Source organism: Melozone crissalis, unplaced genomic scaffold (genome assembly GCF_028551555.1).
Source record: "Melozone crissalis strain CALT ecotype California unplaced genomic scaffold, PUWL_Pcris_2 ptg000005l_1, whole genome shotgun sequence".
NCBI classification, from domain to species: Eukaryota; Metazoa; Chordata; class Aves; order Passeriformes; family Passerellidae; genus Melozone; species Melozone crissalis.
In genome coordinates, this window is record NW_026535783.1 from 38427478 (window position 1) to 38444391 (window position 16914).

The 16914-nt window shown below is 37.2% G+C and overlaps 1 protein-coding gene across 4 annotated transcripts in view; it reads right to left on the reverse strand.

Moving 5' to 3' along the window:
• Window positions 1–14692: 14692 nt before the first annotated feature.
• LOC128942045 (transducin-like enhancer protein 4) overlaps window positions 14693–16914 on the reverse strand; it is a 97642-nt gene continuing 95420 nt past the window's right edge. For all 4 annotated transcript variants that reach the window (XM_054284262.1, XM_054284243.1, XM_054284254.1 and 1 more), the window contains one exon: window positions 14693–16384. In XM_054284262.1, coding sequence (XP_054140237.1) covers window positions 16277–16384 — 108 coding nt within the window. In that variant the 3' untranslated portion in view covers window positions 14693–16276. The remainder of the gene's footprint in view (window positions 16385–16914) is intronic.

The following is a 16914-nucleotide window of genomic DNA, read 5'->3' on the forward strand; positions in this document are numbered from 1 at the left end:
GCTTCTCTTAGCTCTGGAGTCCCCAGTTCATCTCCCTAAGGCTGAAAGTCTGCTCCAGTACTGTTCAGAGTCACCAGCTGAGGGCCCTTGCCAGAACCTTGTCCCTCCAACCTTGGCCTCTTATCCCAGTCTTGCCAGGGACAAGACTGATATTGTCCCTTTCCCCCATCACATCTGATTTGAAGGGCTCTGCCAGTGAGCCCTGCTAGTTCCCAAGCATGATTCTCCTCTGATAAGAAAGGTGAGTCCCATCTGACGCTAGCACATCTAGTGCTGCTTAGGCCTTTCTGTCGTGAAAACACCACAGATTTTGGCAGTGACACCAGCTGCAGAGCCTGAAAGTTTCAGAAGATTCAAGGGGAGAAATAGGATGCAGGGAGATAAATAAATGTTGTTTCATAAACATGCCATATGGCTTGCATGATCTAGAGATCTCACAAGGCAACAAAACTATACCAATTGCATACATGAGCTGGATGAACAAGATCAAGATGGTAGACATGACTGATATCAATAAATTCACATCTTAGAAGACCTTTGATGACTTTTACAAGTGGCCAAAAAAACTACAAAATAGCCCTTAGAAAGACTGAAAAGCAGTCTGAAAGAAAAAAATAAAATCAAAATCTTTTAAGCAATCACAGCGATCGGGGACATGCCTGGCATAAAGTGCCCCCAAAACACTCTCATCCATCTCATATGGTATAAGTCCATGCTATCTAAACTGGAGTATCACAGACATCAAGAATAGCAGACAGCTGTATTTATCTACGCACAGCCCATATCTGCAATATATCCAGTTTTACAGCCCTGTTTTTAAATGCTAAACATTTAAAAACACTTATAAACTTTTAATGAAAACATGGTTTCAGATTACACAACTGGCCTAGCGCAGTTGAGCTTCCCAAAGAAAGAAATGTCAATGTCTCTTAACTTATGCAAATGTCTAATAATTCTCTTCTAGACTGTAAGAAAATTTCAGCAATGTAAAACAGCAATGCAGCATACAGTTCTGGAAAAACAAACAACAAAAAACAAACAAACAAACCCACCAAACAACCACCAACATTAAACCCAAACATACCAAATACAGAAATCTATTCCCTTAATGAAGTCAGCCCCTTAAGGCACAATGGAAATCTGTCCAGCCTAGGTTGTTTCAGCTCCTTAAGTCACAAAATGTTAGAAATGCTGAAGTTAAGCCATCCACTCTTTTGCTTTTATTCTAGTATAGAAAAGGAGCAAGGAAGAGAATCTCACAGTATAATTCAGCAAGCTAAAATCTAGCTGCCAAATTTCCCATTTTAGGCAGATGGAATTGGGGAGGCTGGGTGCCTTTGAAAGTATCCCCTATAATTTCTTTCTTTTGATTTAATCTTATAGTGAGTAATCCTTTTTATATCTTATAAGTGATTACTACTCATTATTAAACTCCTTATTATCTAAGCTCAGGTAAAGGACTGCTTTCCTTATTTCACTTCCAGAGAATATTGTAAATAATTTTACACAATGTGAAGTGCATAAAATAATGTGTAACATATACTAAGTCTGAAGACTCTCATTATTTCATACTAGCAAAAATAAAGTTTCTACACTTTGAAATGCTGTTAATGTAATCCATGCAAATAAAATAAAATAAAGTAAAACACTAAAAGGGTTCAATGACTGTATTTAATTGGTTTTCCACAAACTGGGATATATTTTCAGAGGCAAGTATTTCTTGTGTAACAGACTTTCTTTTGTGGATCCTTTTCCCGAGCTGCCAAAAATATTTGCCCCTTGGCAGGCAGCCAGCTCTGATTTTAAGCCCATAGCAGGAGCTATTCTCTAACATGGTTGCTTTCACTGAGAGAAGCTTTCTCAGCATTATTCTGGTGGTTTCTGCAACAGTCAGCGCATTCTTGGAAACATGCTCCAGCTCTAAATTAGGGATGAAATGCAGTAATACATTGCTCTAAATTTTGCACACCTGTCAGCAGCAGCGTTTGAAGCTTGAAAGTGCTGCAAGATGATCCTCCTTCTCCAATGCCTTCCTACAATTCAAGGTCTCCTTGAAATCAGCAGCAAATGGCATGAAGTTTAGGTACTGACTCACCCAGTCCATCTTCTTGGTGGAATGCCTCTTTCTGCTCTCACATTGCATTTCCCCTAAAAGTCTCTACAGGCAGGAATACTGGCAGAGATTTTCACAACCACATTAAGAAGTAGTTTTTAATTTTCAGTTTTTAATTATTTTTTTAATGGAGAAAAACGTGTGAGGTAGTAGCAGTTGAGCTGAGTAAAAGATTTTTTGCTGGTGATTAAAGCAAATTGAGGTAGAAACTACATTTTGTTCATTTTTATTACTCTTAAAATAGGCATATTACTGCCACAACACATAATCCAGTGCTTGGTAGGGAGACCTAGTGCTGGTGAGAGTCACATACTCATAACTCTTGAGGTTTTAAGAAGAGAGGATTACCAGGTTAACAAGATTCCAAAATTATTTCTTAAGCATATCTCCATCTTTAGGAAAGACTTCTCAGTATGACCTCTCATGCTCATCTAATCACACATCACAAGCAATCACTAGGTCTTTGTTGTGCCAATACGAGGAAAAGACAATAAATTTTACAAAATACAGTTTGTTAATAAGTGTAGTAGCAGCCAAATTCAATTCTCTTAAGTTCTATACACTTGCACCACAATTGTGGTTTTGCATGGCTTAGCTCTTCATCTTCTGCTGTTTCTGTGAGTTACTTGATTTGAACTAAAAGCATTTCAAGTCAAGTTCCCCAGCAAGTGCACAAAACACCTAATCGATAAGTAGATGTTGGAACACTGAGAAAAATATCAAATTACTCTCTTTAAGGCTTTTTGCAGGAATTTTCAGGGAACAAGATCAGATAAGTGGCATTCATCAATTCTCCTTCTGTTGAAGAAAAGAACAAATCTGCAAAACCTGTTAGAGAAGAGTTGTTCATGTTTCCCTTTTTCTTCCTCTACTTCCATAAGCACAAAAACCCCTAAACATTAAACTATCCTACTAAAAATATCTGTTTATAATACTGCAGGAAGAAACAATGGAATGAAGCCTTCATTCACTTATGTTCATCTGTAATACTTATTCTAAAAAATAAATGTTTAACTTTGGAATGTTTAACAAAGGAATGCAATTTCAAATCCACATCCATCTGACAGTTTTCTTTAGAAAAAGAAGAAAAGAGAAGAGCAGATAAACAGAATAATTAGAAAGAGAGGAGCAGATAAACAGAATAATCCTATTCCATTCTTGTTTGGCTTAAAGAAAGAGCTTCATCTTTAGCTGTGAGTGTCCCTCTGTGGTCTGTATTTCAGGTATTTCATGGCAAGCAGTTATGCACACTGAACTATCTTTAAGATTGTTTGTTATCTTACAAATTACTCAATTATAATAACAATTACTTTTAAAATTACAAATCTATCCTTCCTTTTGACTGCAGCTAAACATTCACCTACTTCTGAATGTAGAGCGCAGACCTAACTTTTTGCATATGGGTATTATCTTCAAGTTTGTACCTTTGGATATCCAGATGCATATTTGCATAATGTATGGCTTGTATTTTTCAGCACTCTTTTCAGCAGCGTATTTATAAGAGAAAAAGCATTTTTTATTATCAACTTTCCCACAGGAGCTCTGGAGCTGTACATGACATTTGCCCTGTTTCTAAACAAACCAAAGCTCACAGTCAGCTTTCTACCATTTTTTCTTCTGGGAAGATTTTCTACCATTTTTCTTCTGGGTTATGTGTTTATTTTGTTTAGTTGGAGTTTTTTTGATGGTTCACATTGGAATTCAAAGAAGGCACTTTCCAAAAGCATTTTCCTACCTGAGGTACTAGTTGCAAAGACATATAAACAAAGTTTTTAAAAGATGCAATTAAAAAGCCTAACTGCATACCCTACTCTTAGCTCCAAACATGACGCTTTCTTAGGAAAGCAAATATACATAGAAGTAAAAGGTAATTTGCCCCAGTGAAATTAGAGGAAAATCAAAGGACTATCCCACAAGAAAATGTGTATAATCCCTTATCAGTCTGAATGGTTGCATTACACCTCTGCTGCTTTTGTCCTTCAGTTGAGCAAGTTAAGGCATTAAACTGTACATCACAACAGGATATCAAATTAACTATATCATAATGAGTGAGCACATCTACTGTATTGTTATATATAGACACCTTTTATACATTATGTAAAAGAATCCAGCTTGAGAGATCTAGCTCATTTTTCATTTCCAAAGTGTTTCGTAGAGAACAGTTATAGTTTCAGTTACTTCAGGATTAAATACCAGATTTTTTGAAAACTATAAGGTGGAGAAAGGCGAAGTACTTATAAGTACATCACCCGTCACTAGGGCAGCACTGATCTTACCACACAGCAATGAAATGCAGCAAGAACAAATTTCAACCTTTTTGCTATTTAGCAGCATAAATGCTCTGCTTGGGATAAATCCCAGGCACAAGGTGTTACTCTTGGGGATGGTGCTGTGCACGGCCAAGAGCTGGACTCAGTGATCCTTATGGGTCCCTTCCAACTCAGTTTATCCTGTGATTCTGTAAAATGACAGTGCAGTGTCAGGACTCCGACAGGCTGCACAGAGGGCGTACCAGTTTCTTGGGCGGACCTTCACAGTTATGCTCAGCATCTTATTTTACAGGTATCTGGCTACACTGCTGTGTGATCAGTAAAACTGATGCCCTGTGGAAAATTAAGAAAAGCAAAGTGGAACAAAAACATTCCTTTCCAGGAGGAAGTACCATTCCCAGAAGAAGATTGCAAAAATAACGTACCCTGCAGCAAAGAGAGAGGCAGGTTAAAATTGATTGCATCTTTAAAAAGATATGACAGTTTTCAGGGTTTTATTGCTTCTTCTCAGAATAAAGGAGCATTAGATCTTTGGCTGTTGGACACATGCTCAAGCTAATGACTAAACTACCCATATATATTCTTGCGCCAGCTTGAGTCCAAAATTTGATGCCTATCAAAATTTAAAGATGCTTATATAGAAGAAAACATTTTACCTTAATCACTGGTTATGTCCTATGACCTAGTGATGCTTCAGTTACTAAAAAAAAAGTCATAAAAACCATCAGAAAAATGTAACAAAAAATGGGACCTGTATACTATATATAGTGTCTTGAAGTGAAACTGATATCTTTTTTCTTGCTTAAGATAAAATATTTGGCTTATGCATACAATTCTCTTGAAGCTATCTACATGCAACCAAAAGGACTGTTGGATAGGTGAAACACTTAAATAGTCTAACCACTTTTATACAGCTCATAGTGGTTTAACAACTGCAAGAAATATAGTTCTCTTCAGAGGAATAATCTTTTATTTACTGAGAGCTAAATAAATTTTTTAAAATCTTATAAATATTTCTTTTATCTTACCATTATAAAGAGGTTTACTGTGAACATTAACATACCTAGTCACCACACATTATTTACAACAGAGGAAGAGTTTGAAATGCTTTTATGTAAACAATCTTAGATTTTCCTAAAAGGCTGTTTAAAACTGTTTAGTAACAGAGGACCTTGAAAAAAACCACTGTTTCTAGCAAATCTCCATGTTTTCCTTTAGTTTTTGCACATTATTTACCCTGATGACACAATTTTTGTCTCAAATCCTTATATAAACAATGTCCGTAATAAAAGCAAATATATTTTTATCAGTCTCATATAAAGTAGGTCTTGAAATAAAAATGCAAAGGTACTGGTGAACAGGAATGAAAGCATCTTATCAAATACCTTCAACCATCTCCACTCACATAAAGTGTCACATTTATCCTAACTTATAGAACAGAAAATACACAGGATTCCACATATTTAACAACCAGCCTTCCATAACTGCTACCACCTGTTGTTATAACTGATGAGCAAGGATGCACTCAAAAGAGACAGACAATTACACACTTTGTCTGTGCCCCGTATTTACATAACAATGTCTGGAGAAGGCTTTCAACTGCAATGCAGTCTTTTGTCAAAGTTCACCCATCCAGAATCCGGGTTCAGAAAAGGAGAAATGAGACCTCAGTTGTGATGATCTATTCATTAGCAAGATGTTTAGAGGCTCAGAGTAAGCTTACTGTTTTAAAATTCTGGTCTCTCTGGGAAAATACTACAGATTCCCCTGCCACAACAAGAAGTCCTTGTAAGGGACTCGTATGTCCAAGAGCAACATCACTGTGCTCAGCAAACACCAACTGGCAGTCATTACGATATACCTCAGGAGGCACCTCATTTTATACATGATTCTGCATGATGAGACACATCATGCAAGCATTCTGGGTTTTGGAATATCTACAGGTGTGTCAGGTTTTCACAATAGACTGTGATTTGATCTCAAATTTCCTGAAGCAGCATGTTAAAAAATTGTTTCTGCCCTCTATGTAATCTTTCACAGAATAAATATTAAGTAGGTTATAAATGAATCCTTAAGTAAAACATTCTAGTTACAGTCCCACTTCTAATCCACAGATAACAAAATGTCTCCCAGAGAAGCATGTTTATCAGCTGTGTTTTAACAAGTGATAAAAGCTAAGTTAGAGGAGCATCATACAATAATTTCCATATATATCAATGGAGTACATTATCAAAATATTGGACTAGGAGTCCAAAATGAAGTCAGTGTTGCAGGCATATATAATGTAACAGAAAACGATACCAAACAGGCCTTTAAAATCTTCTAGCTTGGTCAGATTATGATTTTAGGAGTTGATATTATACCTCCTAACCCCAAAGACAACAATAAAAAATCCCAGACTCACCACAATGAATTGATGTTTAGTAAAAATGTTAACTGGAAAACAGATTAGAAATGGGCAATTTGTTCAGAGGAACCGTTAGGGCCACAGTCTGGTCTATACCTCTAGAACCAGCAACAAGGACACAACTTTATTTGTGTTCCAGAAGAGCACAAAGATCTCAGAGAGGGTCAATCACTGTACACACGGAAGAGAGAGCAATCCTGTATCCAAACAGGCTGCAACCAAGGAAACAAGATAGGACACACAGACACACAGCTGTGTATCCAATGGCTAGGGTGAATAGCCAGCAATGTTGGCAACAGCCAACACACAAACATTTGCTCTGAGTCGAGAAGAGCAGGGGACTGAACTCGAGCTGCTCACTTCACCTGTAGCTATGCCCAGGGTGTTGCCGTGCAGGAAGAGAGCTCATAATTTTTGAATCTGAGTTCTGAGTCATGAGAGAGCTTCCAGATAAAAAAGTAATCTGAAATATAAATCTCAATTTGAAAAGTTAATTAGTATCAATTATCTTAGATTTTCCATGAAAGAACATATTTTTGATGAAACTTTGGGCTGCTTGAAGGGTTTATTTTTTTACTTGACTCTTTTTTTGTTTTGTTTTTAGATTTTTAACTGTCTGTAATAATTAATCAAAGAATCTCATGGGTTGGAAGGGGCCCGTGAGGTTCTCCCAGTTTAACTCTTGACTCTCAAACCTTGTTTCTAGGAGTGTTGTCCAAAACCTTCATGCAAATGCACAGGACTGGGGCCATGGCAATGTCCCTGGAGAACTTGCTCTCAGTGCTCAAACACTCTCTCAGTGGAAAACTGTTTCCTAACATCCAGTCTGAACTTCCCTTCATTAAATTTAAGCCATTCCCTTGCATCCTGTCATCAAACAACAGGGAGGAGATCAGTCCCTACCACTCTACTTCCCAAGAAAAAAGAGAAGTTGTGAGAGCATTGAGGGGATTCCTTCTTCTAGGATCCTCAGCCACTCCTCCTAAATCATGCCCTTTCACCCTCTTTGGTACTCTCCTTTGGACACAAAACCTCCCATTAGTCAAGGAAGTGTTGCAAAATGAAGCAAAAGACCAATAATAGAAAAACAATCATTCATCCAGTGAGGATAGCAAATAGGACTGTACGGCACACACACTGGGACTGAGCAGGTCAAACAGCTAATCTGGAACACAAGCACTTTTTTTTTTCTGTAAGAAATGTCTTGCCACAAACCAACACCAATCACCAAGCAGAGATGCCAGGTAAAAGGCAGAAAAATTAAATATTTTCCTTAAGCTTCAAACCCATATCTTTTGAAAAAATTCAGTAACATTCTTAAGGAAATTGACTATCTTATACTTTGTTATTCAATTGTGCCACAGAAAGAAAAAGCAATAATGAAGGATTCCTACATTTTGCTGAGCTGCAAGTAAGCTGAGAAATTGCCAGTCTGCTAAGAGAATTTGCATACAATGGAGAGGTGTCCCAATAAGATGAAGGGCCTACATCACACATTTTTTATTATTTTTAATAGAAATAAGATTGTCAAGAAGCACTTTAAAAGGCAAGATTATTTTCTGAAAGATTCATTGAGACTGAGTCATTGACTCATAAAATCATAGAATGCTTTGAGTTGGAACAGATCTTGAAGATCATCCAGTTCAAACTCCTTTCCCTAGATACCTTTCCCTAGATACCTTCCCCTAGAACTGCTTCATCCAGCCTGACCTGAGACTGAAATGTTAATGACTCAAAAAACTAGGCATTTGCAAAAGCAGAAAGCGCTCTGTGAGGCCACGTTTGCTTCCCCAGCTGAAGGGGAGAAGGAGTTTTTGTGTGTGTGGTGGTGAAATCTCTGGAAATCTCTGGAAAAAAACAGCCCTGGGCAGAGACGTGCACACCCATCACCAGAGGATGAGCAGGACAAATTGACTTATTTTTACCAACAAGCTGGGTTTTGAGCCAGATAGGGAAGAAAGCCCTATCTGCAGATCCTGCAGGGTGTGACAATACTTTTTTTATCGTGCCAATTTCTTTGTTTACACAATTGTCTCAGGTGTAAAAATCCCCAAGGTGTAAGGTCATTCACATTCACACACAGGCCCGAGGATATTAATCCCTTCTGAGGGGCACAACTGGCTCAGCTATGAGGCAGAGGCAGCTTAGGAGAGGGTCCTAGGCCATCAAAGACCCCAGAAGCATTCCCAGAGTAATTTCTGGGGCCTTTGACCAGAGGACTGCTCATGATGTACAGTGTAACATCAGAGAGTGTACCTGCCTCCCCGCAGGGATGTTTGACAGCCCTTCTCGCCCATTCTCTTCACCCACCAAACTTCTTTCCAAAATAAACACCCCTTCACTCAATTATGATAATACATTCTTTTTGTATGTAGATGAAGCATGTAAGAAGGACTGGGAGAGACCCATGAGCTATGGATGCCAATATCCTGCAATCACACACATATTTTCATAAATGTATCACTGTCTGTCTTAAAAGCAGTCTGCTTTTTCCTGGCCATCTCTGTATTGGAAAGCCATTGCAGGGTAGCCCACTCTTAACAGAGCCTCTTTATTCCAGGTTACACTGTTTCCCTCGTTTTTTTTGTGCTAGATTTATCTTTCAGCTGTAATACCATCACCCTTGATGAATAGACATTTGAAGTATTTTTAGATGTCATTTGTATCTGCTTTTGGTCTGCCACCCTGAAAGATTAAAAGGACATAGGCTTTCCTTATATGACACATTTTCCATCCTCTTGTTTTTCCAGTCTGCCTAGTAGGGTACACTCTTTTTCCAATGAGTTCCATTTTCAATTAAGATTTTTGAACATGGGTGACCAGGTTTGTACTCACTATTCTAGGCAAGGTCTCACCAGTGCCTTGTATAATGGCAGCAATACTTCCCTATTTCTGCAGCAAATGCCTCTCCAGACACATCCTATATCACATTTGTCTTTTTCATGGCTGTCTCTCACTGGCACATTGAGCCTACCTAGAACTCCTCACTGCTTCTCCTCCTCTGTCATTTCCAGATGATGAGCACCTGTGAAGCTTGGTAAAGCAGAAGGGTCAGCTGCACAGAGGACTGCTCCTACTGCATCTCTTTATTTAAGACTGCTCAGAGAAAGGAGGAGGCATAAGTGAGTCTGTAACAGCTGTCACAGCAGTTGTTACAGACAGAAAATTCCTGTGAATGCTTCCCATTCCCATTCACTGAGCAACCCTTGAGAGCAAGACCAAGCCACAAGCAAGAGCATCTCTGGAGCACTGAACACCAGCTTCATGAAGGTTCTCAGCAGGGGAAGAAAAAGTGAGAAAATATCATTGGAGTCACACACAACCTGCAAGAAACCCTAAAACTGATATGACATAGAGAATATTCTAATTATTCCTAAAAGCTTGGATGAAAAAAGTATATTTGCAATGGAGGTGGGAATTTTTTTATTCAGGCAAAGATATGTGCATAGGTAAATAGGAGGATGACATTACCATTTCTTTAGAAAAAAATATCTTTATTGAAATATTAACATCGCTGCTCATATGAGGTTTTAAAATGAGGAGATTTTTATTTTTATAATATTGCTTCATGTGTTGGAGATGAGAAAGCCTGGTAACTATCCTCATTCTTTCAGCTGTTATTTTTTTGTTAGGTGGCCGGACAGACCATCATTAATATCACAAGAGGATTCATGATTATTTATTCCAAAATGAGTGCAAATCAGACTTCATACCTAATACCTTAAAGCCATGCTGAAACACAAGACAGTCTATTATCTTTGCATCATGTATTTTTTCTTCCCACTTTAGCAGAAGACTGACAGTTTATAACACAGCAGTGTGAGTGCCTCATTTGCACATTTACAGTGCTTGATAAAGAGTTGAAATGCTTGATTCCCCAGAGGTTCTCCTTGTTCTTTTCCCAACAGAAAATGCCTCCCTATATTTCAATACAGCTGTGACAAATTTTTCAAAATAATGGATAGCTAGCCTTTAGATAATGCCTTTCGTGAGGAAGAACATAAAAACATTTTACACTGGACTCATGCAAATCATTTCACTAGGTGTCAGGCAGCACAGAGCACAGGCTGCAATCAGAAGCAGAGTAAATATTCCACATTCCACCTCTTGCCCATGGTCCTAGGACCAGAGTTGTCCTTAATTACCATTACCATTTTTCATCAAACATGTCCTAAATTACAATTAAAAAAAAAAAAAATCAAGACAGAATTGCTGAAACCCCTTGAAGACAAACCTCTAAGCCGTGCTGGACAGACAGCGGATTAAAACATGCAGCTAAAATTCCATATTGCTTTTGCTCAGGAAATGAGGTAACACCTTCGACTACCAAATCAAACTGTTTTCCCCCAATGTTAATAGCATTCTCTAAACCCTAACTTTTAATAGCAGCTGTATCAGCTATTCTCATTTATAGCATTACTGTAAATTGTGCTACAGCACACTTGTTATAAAATTCTTCAAGTATAATGACAACAACCGAAGAAAATTTCTTCTTCAAGCACTAGCATTGGGGTATTTTTTAAAGACAGGTTTGATTGAAAGGTAAAGATTATATTAAAATTCCTCCACCCCTTCTTTTATTTGAATATGAAAAGAAAGTGTAATACAGATGCTTACCTTGATATGACTTTAAAAGACAGTTTGGGTCAATATAATTACTGTAGAACAGCAGAATTGTTTTTTAAATCTTTAAATATTTGTACTTACTGATTTTACCCTTTAGATGCATTTTAACATTCTGGGGTAATCAGCTAAATCCAAACCACAGACACAAATGTAACCACTAGATACTCCTTCTCCTAAATTTGTACACTGTGCATATGATATGACAGGTTGATCTCTCCCAAAACAAGGAAAGGTTTATTTCTGCAATGTTTTAGAACATAACCACGTGAGTCAAAGTGACCCCACAAAAGAGCTTCTTTGCACTCCATGGCAGGTTTATGGACACGTTGTAAATGTCAGGCTACACCATTTTTAATAATAAAAAAAGACACTATAATACTGTTTCCTTGTAACTGGGACAGAAAATCATTTGGTAAGAGTAAGAACATTTATTGGTTTTGACATAAAAATTTCTTGCTGTGCAGTGGAAACGCTGTAGTCCAAATACTGGAAGAAACGTGAAATCTCAAGGGCTATGTTCAGTAACTCTTGGTTCAAAAGCAGACGTGGCAGGTGCATTATTTAAGAGCTTGTCAGAGATGATCTTCTACAGCACAGCACTCCAGGATTCATCTCCTGCTATGTCTGGGAAGGGGATTCTCTTGTAAATATATGGCAGAACTGGCTGGCTGCACATCAAGCCCAAACTGCTCATCCCTCTTCAACACCACTGTGGTCACTGCAAAATATTAATATCAGAAAAGTTCTCCAGTACTGATGGCAACTACCCTCCTACATACCATACCATGTGAGAGCAGCTCTTTTGGATGAGCTATTCTGAGAAAAATTCAAAGTGGCATTCTTCTCAGTAACTATACTTGATGTTCTAAAATGTTCTTGTATTCCTGTCTGCAGCGTTAAGTTGGTGCCACAAAGAAGTAGTGTATTCAATGTAAATGAGAAACACTGCAGACCAAGTTCTGCTTTAAATTTCTTGTGTCCTGCACATACAGAAACTGTATTTTATTTTATTTTTTCTATTTTATTTTATATTTTAATTTATTTTAATTTTCTTTCACAACACAAATCTTTGAGAAGCTAATCACATCAGGATTTCAGATGGAATGATCAGAAATAAATGGGGTATTAACAGGAGAAGTATTTATTTATGCCAAGGCCCTAACATGTTTTTGTAGAATATTCTCCAGGCATATGTAGACCTGCATAGCTACCTTCCTGTTTCTCCCACACACCTATCAACATTTCAAGAAGGAATTTTATATGTGCTTCAGGTGCCAGAATTCAATGCAATACACAAAATCCAATTTAAACTATTCCAGCACAGACTTAAAATCCCTCATACATGAAAATCACGGCTGGTAAAGTAAATTTTATCTTCTTTTTATGTAATGGAGTAGCTTACAAAATAGGAGAGAGAAATCACTTTTGGCTAAAAACAGAGAAAAATAATCTAAAGTTGCATATCTTTAGGAAACACTGGTTTGATAGGAAGCGTTCCCATAAAGTGTGCGTATACTGGCCAGTCAGAAAATATATAAAAATTAAAAAGAAATACCTTTCTTAATCAATCACCATAGTAAATAATATTTGAAAAGGGAAGAATATAGAGAAAGAGATGGTTGTACCATCTTCGGAGTGTATTTGCCACAAGTGTGTAGCACAAAACACATCTGCATCATAACACTTTACACAAAACTGCTGTGCAGTTGCAAACAAAACTAACAAATGAAAAAAGAAGGTGACCCTATGTATGCATCACAGAAAAACAGAAAGTAGCTGTGTACCATCTCTCACTTGCGCTCAGTCCTGAAGGGGAAAAAATCAGCATGACTACACATTTAACTGCAGTAATCCTGGATTAAAGTATTTGATTCCCACACTGTTTACAAGCCATCAATACAAACATTAATAAGCAGATGTATGGCAGGCTGCTTCAGAAGTATATTACTTTGCTGTCAAAACTAGCTTTGTTACAAATTCAGGTGTGTGCAATGTTTAATTCTTTTTGAAGGAATACTTTATATTAGATGTTTTAAGTTATCTCATGCCTGAACTACTACATAAAAACACGACATCCTCTCTGAACGTTTAGCAGGTGACTTCTCTCTTTTTAGTAAATGGTGCACACCCTAGCCTTTTATATTTTTGAATGGCTTTGAAAAGACAAGGTGTCTCCAATATGTTTATAACCAGTAAATTCTATTTCTTCTGACAAGAGTAAATATTAACAGAAGGTATCTGTACCATGTTTACTTTTATGGAGCATTATTGTATTAAGTAGCACAGAACCTTAGTGTAAGTGAAACATTACATTATTCTGGGGGAAATCTGGTAAACACTTCACTGTTAACTCTACGGAACTAATAGCTCTCAGAGCAACTTCCCTCTACATTCTCCTTCATCAACAAGCAATACCTAAAAATTCCGAGTACAACTAAATAACTTTGTCAACTTACATCTTGTTTTGACATTTCAAGAAAACCCAAAATATTTCTAAGCTTGGGTTCATGTACCTGCAGCCACCACAGGCTGGCATATCATCAAAGGTTTGCATGCTTGGGGATTTCGACCACGCACAGCATCATTTCAGAAATGGGTTACCGAACAACAAAATTCAAATTTTCCTTTGGATTTTTTCCATTTCCTTTTTTTCCTGTTACAGATAGCGTAACTCCTCCCTCTATCATCCCTCCCAGCAGTGCATTGCTTAATTTTTCCTAGCTCACTTTAACTTGTGTTTATTAATTTCATGGAAGCTGGCCTACATCCTTGATCGAAACCCAAAAGTCAGTGAGAGAAGTCTGTCTGTGAGCATGAACAGACTTTAGGTCTGGATGAGGAAACCCTGGTGCGATGCTGCAGTGCAACACCCCTCCCAAATCCTGCTGGGCTCCACATACTCACTGGGCATGTGGGTAGTAATGGCCCTCAATTTCACTCTCTCCCAAGGTACGGGATAAATATGTCAGAGAGGAAACCACAAAACTGGGAAGAGGCAAACTCTTAGGTGACAGGAGAAGTCTGATGCCTCCCAAGTGTTCAGAATCAGTGCAGTCAGGTAACCTGAGAAACTGTAAATTCATAGGTTTCACTATCTCTGCTGAAACTCTACATTGTGCTTCAGTGGCAAAATCACAAGTATCTGTAGTGGTGTGTTCTGTGACTCAACAACTGCACGTGTGACTGAGATTATCACAAACATGACAATGAGGGAGGAGGAAAACAAAAGAAAAATGCAGCTTAGAAGTTACTTATGTTTAATGCTTAAAAGTCTGAATGCACAAACAATAATCTACCATTATAGGAGTACTGGTGGCCAATACAATGCATTAGAACTATGTACAATGACACAGTTTAGTATCAAAATCTTTCTACAATGTAGAGTATTACGAAACTGTTAATGACATCAAACACTAAGCACTTAAGACACCATTTTTTGCTACCACATTTGGAACTTCAATAAACAGTCCATTTTAACTTGCAGCATCAATCCATTTCTAGTATGAAATTAAGTAATTTTCTACTTATACAATAAGATTTATCTACACGGGTCTCTTGATTTTGATCCATAGCAGCAAAGGCACTGTACATCAGCAGATCCACAGACTTAAAGATTTCTTTTTTAAAGCATTCAAAAAAAAAAAAAAAAAAAGTCACAGATCATAGTTTAACAGCAACAACAACAACATAAAAAGATAACACGTTGTCTCTGGCACAATGGCTCAGGCTGCGTCCATCTTAGGGACATCCAATCAAGACTTGGATTGAACTGCTGGCGAACAAAGCAAGTCCTTATCCCAAGGAGAATCCATTCCTTTTTGTACGTTGGAATGAGTACTCTTGTAAATCCTACCTCAGAGGTCATTGCTTTTGTAGTTTGTATATTGGTAGGCATCCATTCTTATTTCAGTGCAGTTTCCAAAGAACATATCAAATATTTTTCATAATCTCTTGTAATTGAAAAATTGCCCAAAGACACATATCCCCATTTTCAAGGAAACATTGCAAAAGTTTCCAGAAGTAACAAAGGTGATTCTTTGAGGCAACTTATTGTACTCTCTACAATATAACAAAGAGAGGTGTTTATATTAAAAAACCTAGCTTGACACCAAAATGCTTTATGTTTATCAACAGAAGAGCATTGAGAACAAATCTGTACACAAGATGCTATATTAACATTGCAAATATATAAATTAGCACATTCTTACTTAAAGTGAATTTAATTTAGATGTGAACTGAATTTGCCATTCATCACAGGCATGTAGATCACTGGCTACAGTTTGCAATTTCCTAAGTTTCCAAGACTGTCTAAAATAGTTAAGATACAGCATCTTCCCACCAAATAATTATACTGTAATAACACTTAGAGGTCTCATCCAAGAACAGGACTAAAAAATATAACAAAGTTTATTTTTTTAAATAGAAACTACAAGTCTATTTAGTGTAATTTTAACTATCTCCTGAACATCCTTCTCCAAGATCCCCAATTTATCCACCTGCAAAAACACAAGTATATGATGCATCTTTCAAACTAAAGCCGGACCAGACAGCTTTATTTAGTCAGTTCATTGTTAGAAGCCTTCTTTAAACAAAATAAATACGTTACAGCTATAATACATAATTAAAGAGTCAAGGTCACCATTATGTATGCTTATTCCATCTTCTTCCAAGTAGATATCTGACAATTTGGTATCACAAGTTCTTAATGAACATTCACAAATCAATAGCAAGTTAAGAAGGTAAAAATAAATTCTACAACTGTGATGAGCATTTAAGTTTTCTGTTAGAAAGGAAAAAAAAAAAAAGGAATATACAGCAAAGTGCTAGGAGAAGGAGTTCTGTCTGCATTCAGATTTGTCTCTAATAAATAACTTCATAGACTGTAGCTTTCTTGTCCCCAGAGCCAGTGACAATGTATTTGTCATCCACAGAGATATCACAGCTAAGCACAGATGAGGATTCTTTGGACTACAAGAAAAGAGAAAAGGAAAAGGAAAATTACGTCTTTCCAATTCTTCAATCGTGACGGGCTTGAAGATTAATTGGAAGAATTTATAGATAGGGAATACATGAAAATCTCATTAAAGTATCAGCATCATAATGTCAAAGTTTTTTTAAATACTTTTGTTCCACAGAAAGATCTATTTTAAAATAAAGGAGTAGTAGAAAGAGGAGTGAATATTATGGACCTACAGGTAATCTATCAATCAAACAAATGGAAATAGCCCTTTCTATATACTTTACAAGGAATGAGCATTTGTTGATATTTTATGCATTCCATTTGCATAAAAATGAATGAAAACCCATCTTCTTCCCCTTTCTTTTGCTGTAAACAAGAAATTCACACAGAGAAACACTCAAAGCCCTACCCACCCATAGGTATGAAACAAAGAGACTCCACCGAAATAACTGTATCCCCTCTCACTGCTTCCCCAACACAAGAACCCAAAAGCTTTGCACAAAGGAATTTACATTATCACAGAGGACGCAAGTAGGAA